Here is a 6,000-nt window from a genome sequence, read left to right as displayed (position 1 = left end):
TAATAGGTCATAACTTCTATATGGTATTCAGTTACGTTTCCTAAATACTTAAACGGTGCAGATTATCGTATTTTAGGGAATTAACCTTATTTTACAAGGATGTCAGTTACGTCACCTAAATAATGGCAGTGGTGGGCCTATAGGATAATTAGTGGTTGTTTTTTAATTAAGCATTTAGGAAATGTAATGTTTGATTTTGAGTAGCTGCCATTTAATTTGATACCAGCTGTTAGTCATGATCAGTAGAGACCAATGAGAGAAGTATCACACGGTGTGATTGTCAACTATCGACCAACGACAAATATATATTGAAGACAAAATTCGTAACGTTGTCAGTTTGGGGAGTTATGATTCATGAAAATGTAGGTATTTCTCTTCAAACACCAATATAATTGTTTTAAATTAAATCTTTTGATTGATTCATTCCGAACAATATTCAGAAAAACACCCCCGAAAAAATGATTGAGGTATGATAGCTAAACATAAGATCAATAAAATTCATAAGTGTAGATGAATGACAGTTTTTCAACCTTGACGCTTGTCTCCATGGCGGCATGCTCCAAACCCAAGTCCAAAATTCGATTTTGGGAGCCTATATTTATGGCCCTTTTTTTGAACCCTTTGCTCAAGTCTCAACAGGAGCCCATGTTTAGGTACTATACTGGAAGTTTCGTTTAACATATATTGTATTAAAAAAAAAAAACCGTGCTCAGGGCGGCTCTCCATCACTACGTCCGTAATCAGAGCTTCCAAATTGCGATTACAAACCGGTTTGAGATGCCTTTACCTATCTCGATTGAAGCAGGAGAGAATTGTTCATCAGTTAGTAATGTAATCGCCTAAGTAAAATACCAGTCGTTGCGACATTTTTGTTTACGTATACGAAATGGGAGGAAGAAGGAAGAGAAAGGCATTTCATTGTTGGAGAGAGAGTGAAGAGAAAAAAAAAATTTCTAGTTAATGTCCGTTTGAAATAAAAGCAACTTTTCTGTCTTGTTATTAAATTTCTTGTAATTTCTCATGAATAAATCCGTTTATTTCGGTTTATCAATTGGACTGATCACTGATAATGCGATCCGATGTTTAACGTTAGTACAGTGTTTTAAATTTTTGCATAAGAGGATAGCATTTTGAAAACGTCTTATGATAAAGCTTAAAAAGAAAGTATCATACGCGGATTGATATTCTGTTTTCCTGTCCATTAATTTGTTCGTTCCATTCTCGTTTTTCCATCTTCTAAATTTTATTATTATATATACAGAAAGAGTATTTGTGACACAAGGTGGCGATAATCGGAAGGATGGCGAATGCTTTTTGCTTTGATCCTCCTAGTTCAGCTAGCTCAGCCTCAGAGAGGTAAGTCTGAACTACTGAAGCTTTTGGTGATGGAAGAGGAGCAGCTGTGCGTTTCTGCCGCTAACAAAAAAATTCAAGAACGAAGATATTCTTAAAATTTCTTTTCGGATATTGTTAATTTTAATACTAGTACTACATTCCGGTCATGCAGGCGTCTCCAAATATATTTGAACAAACTGATAGGTATTTGATGTTATTAAAACAATTGTCAGAATATACAAAAGACCATGGTTGTATATTAAGCATGCATAATTATAAATATTTGAACTGTAAATAGTTATTCAGTTTTTTTTTTTATTATTATTTTAATTTTACTAATACGACCACAGAGTAAAATGTCTTGCATGCTAATGTTATTCAAAAACCTGTTAACAATTTGGACTAGGAATTAAATAGACCAAAACTCTTTTATATAGGGGGGGAAATGATATAAAGCATTACTACTAAGGGAAATTTGTTGTTGCTTCTTGCTGGAGGAAATACTTGGAATAAATTTGCAGTTATATCATGAAGGTGAAACAGTCCTTCAGACTTCATTTCCTTGAATAAATATCTTTTTTAAATTGGTAGAAAGTCAAGATGATCATTAGTTTTCTTTAATATTTCTGATCCTGTTTACCATAATGCAGTTTTAAATATAACCAAATTAAAAGCATATGGATTGTATGTATATTTCGTTTATCTAACATTTTCGTCTCTGAAAGCATATCTTTGCTTATTAGCAGAGCTGGCCTTGAAATGTAATGGGATTTGTCTTGAATAGGCAGCAAATCTAATATCAGTACAGGTGCAACTAACATCAATAATCGGTGCAACTCTATGACAGTATTATGACAAACTTAATTAACATATGTAAATAATTTATATTATCTTATAGTAATCTCTAAAAATAATTAATTGTAGAAGTTTTTTAGACATTTTTATATATAAAAATTAAGAATGACATATTCAGAAAATAATAAGCTTAGATGTGAGTAGGTTTGCCTCCAGCCAGTGGGTGTTGACTGTTAAAACAAAATTCCAGTTCTAGACAAATTATTGGAGGGGTGGATATGATGTGGGAGTTTTTTTTTTCTTCTTTGCATCATTTGCCACTAATAATGTAATAACGATAATAACAACAATATGCACTAGATTGCTCTAGCACTGGCAATATGTTGCCAGTGTCGGGAATATACTGCAAAAGGCATGATGACTGTAGCATCAGTGCGAAGTGCTGTTTTATAATTTTGAGAGAGAGAGATCAACTGGGAAGAAGTCAAGCTTGAATTTTTATTTATTTTTTTTTTTTTCAGACTATATGAGGACTTGTAGTAGTTTTGGTTCAACATCATCTTACGATGTCAAACCAAAACTACCATTTCAAGTTTGAAAGACTTATGAAAGCTAATATTTGTGAGCCCACTCAGTAAAAGTGTTACATATTGACTGCTTTACAAATATCCTATTTGTCTGTTCATAATTTATGTAGTTATACTAATTAGTGCTTGAATGTCTTGTGTTTTGATTTTTGTTTAATCATTGAGGAGAAATAGATAAGAATTAGAGACATTTTCCAAAGAGAATAATGATATTTTACTAAAAAATATAATGCAATTTAAAATACAAGGAAGAGAATATTTATTTGACATTTTTCTAGTTACCAGGCAAAAATAGGCAGAATTAAATGATTCTGCATATAACATTTTTTTTTTTTTTTTTTTGCTCCAGTAGCACTAGTTAACAGCTGTTTTATAGCAGATAAAGAAACAAACAAATTTTTTTTTTTTTTTTTTTTTATATACCAACATTCATGTGTAGACTCGAAAATTAGGTTTAAGTTGTCCATTGTATCAGGATTTTTAGTTATGTTTCTTACTTGACCAAATACTTTGTACATATGCAAAGTGTCAAGTTCATTTGGTCTATAAATATTGTGATAAGTTTTAACTTTTGACTGCACATTCAAGTATGTTTAATGTGCATTCAAAAGTGTTTAATAAGTTACATGGCTACAGAGAGACAACATACCTGTTTAACACATTTGTGGTTTCAATTATTTGCAAGTAGTTTCCCTGGAATATTGTTACGTTTCTAGCATGTATACATGCTTGTCTGTACATAGGTCTCATCTACACCTCATTCTGTAGAGGTTATAGATGAGCTCTTGATCTAACTGATGTATCAGGATCTTATTGCAACGTTTAAGTCTTATTACACCCACTTGATATTTGGAATGATTTTTCATTGTTTTTCATTGAACTGTCACAGACCATTGTTCCATGGTCTGTGACAGTTCATAGAGTCATGTTGCTGTTAAATCAGTTGTGCTGTGTTTATTTTCAAGAAATTTTAAAAATGTTAATGGAAGTAGGTAACATCTAAAGAATGTGAATCGCATAGGAACCCATAACCGGAAACGTCACCGTAAGTCGGTAGACGATGGTGTTCATCAGTTCGCGAGATGGAAAATTTCTGGTTTACTCATTCAAGCAGTAGTTGCCGCACAAAGAGCATGCATCGATATACGAACTGTGAGCTGGTAGACATGCACCTAGTGTATGGATTAGCAGAGGACAATGGGCGAGCCGCTCAACGAATTTATAGAGAATGCTTCCCAGACAGACATGTACCAGACCACTGTTTGTTTGTGCGTGTACATCAAAATTTGTGCGATTATGGGTCACTTAGAGGTAACAGGAGTAGTGTGGGCAGACCACATTCAACACGAACTCCCGCCATCGAGGAAAGTTTGTTGAATGCCATCCAGAATAATCCTACTACCAGCACACGTGCTGTTGCCTCTGCCTTAGGAGTGTCTTGTTGCAGTGTACAGTGTCTGGCACGACGATTCCTTACACCCCTTTCATCTCCAAAGGGTTCAGTTACTGCTCCCTCAAGATCATCCTGCATGTGTGGCTTTTGCGCAGTGGTTTCTCCAAGAAAGTGTTCAAGACGAATTTTCCAGCCTATGTTTTGTTCACGGACGAGGCTTATTTCACTCGGAAAGGCTTATTCAATCAGCACAATGCTCGTGTGTGGGCTCACGACAATCCATACGTTGTGTGTGCTCCCATGCGGCACACCATCACTTCGCAATAAACATGTGGGCAGGTATGGTCGGTGACTGCTTAGTCGGCCCACACCTGTTACCATCCCGCACAAACTCCGCTAAATATCGGATCTTTCTTGAACAAGTTCTACCAGGGTTACTTGACAATGTTCCAGCAAATGTGAGATGCAACGTTTGGTTTCAACATGACGGGGCACCTGCCCATTATGGAAGGTGTGTTCGTGACCATTTTAACATGCCTTTTTAGCATCGATGGATTGGCCGTGGTGAACCCGTTGCCTCCCCCACGCTCACCTGATTTACCGAGCCTTGATTTCTTTCTGTGGGGGCCCTGAAATCTATCGTGTATGAATCGCCTGTGGAGACGGAAATGGATCTCGGGGCAAGACTCATCTGCGCTGCTGCTACTGTCGAAGAAACTCCAGGTGTGTTCAACCATGTCTGCCAATCCATGCTGTGTCGGTGTAACGCATGCATTGCGTCTCATGGTGGAACCTTCGAGCATCTGTTGTAACATCATGAAATGCATCCATCTCGTACTCCATTGTTAATATTATGTCAAATAAATGTTTGCTACTAATTACTGTCTTGTGTCATTTCTGCTTCTTGTGCCTCTGCTACTACTTTCTCGTGATGTTTCCGGTTATGGGTTCCTATGCGATTCACATTCCTTTAGATGTTACCTACCTCCCCTTAACGTTTGTACCAATATTTTTGAGACTGTGTGTATGTATAGGGTGTCTCAAAAATACGTGGCATAACTTCAGGAATGAGTTCCTCATATGTAGACAATAAAAATATTTTATATCAACATAGTTCAGGAAATGATTATTGGTTCCCGAGTTATTAACCGAAATGTCTTATCTCCCGCAGGTGATTTCCTTCATCACAAAGTACTGACAGAATCTGGTGGTTTTCCATTCTGACCATGTACTCAAATCAGGAGCAAGCGGATATGCACTTTATGTATGGTTTGGCGGACGACAATGCTCTGTAGGCTCGTTGTTTGTACCACGAAAGCTTCCCAGAACGAAGATGTCCACACAGGAAAACGTTTGAAGGTATCCATCGCTGCCTTTGTGAACATGGAACCTTTACACCTCGTGGTGCCAACAGAGGATTACCAAGAGCTAAGACTCCTGAAGTGGAGGAGGAGATTTTGGATGTTATGTATACCACTCCTGGAATCAGCACATGCATTGTTTTCCTGTCTGGACATCTTCATTCTGGGAACCTTTCGTGGTACAAACTACGAGCCTCCAGACTACTGTCCGCCAAACCGTATATAAAGTGCATATCTGCTTGCTCCTGATTTGAATGCATGGTCAGAATGGAAAACCACCAGATTCTGTCAGTACCTTGTGAAGTGGGAACCAAGCATTTCTGAAACTATGTTGATATAAAATATTTTTATTGTCTACATATGAGGAACTTGTTCCTGAAGTTATGCTGTGTATTTTCGAGACACCTTGTATATATATACACACACACACAACTGAATTCAACCTGCTGACGAGGCTAGTGGGAGTCAGAAGTGTTCAAAGCTGCTAAGTGGATTTTCTTATTTATTTGAAATTATTGTTTTTCTAAAA

General features: G+C 36.6%; 1 protein-coding gene across 1 annotated transcript in view; it reads left to right on the top strand.

The window, feature by feature from the left end:
• Window positions 1-1,430: 1,430 nt before the first annotated feature.
• Window positions 1,431-6,000, top strand: part of l(2)k01209 (uridine-cytidine kinase-like lethal (2) k01209) — a 154,597-nt gene continuing 150,027 nt past the window's right edge. The window contains exon 1 of the mRNA XM_090371459.1: window positions 1,431-1,539. Within this exon, the coding sequence (XP_090227585.1) occupies window positions 1,502-1,539 (38 nt within the window). The 5' untranslated portion in view covers window positions 1,431-1,501. The remainder of the gene's footprint in view (window positions 1,540-6,000) is intronic.

Source organism: Mastigoproctus giganteus, chromosome 4 (genome assembly GCF_048544385.1).
Source record: "Mastigoproctus giganteus isolate SK-2022 chromosome 4, ASM4854438v1, whole genome shotgun sequence".
In the NCBI taxonomy this organism is placed as follows: domain Eukaryota; kingdom Metazoa; phylum Arthropoda; class Arachnida; order Uropygi; family Thelyphonidae; genus Mastigoproctus; species Mastigoproctus giganteus.
Note: the sequence above shows the minus strand (reverse complement) of the source record. Positions and strands in the feature narration are given on the sequence as shown.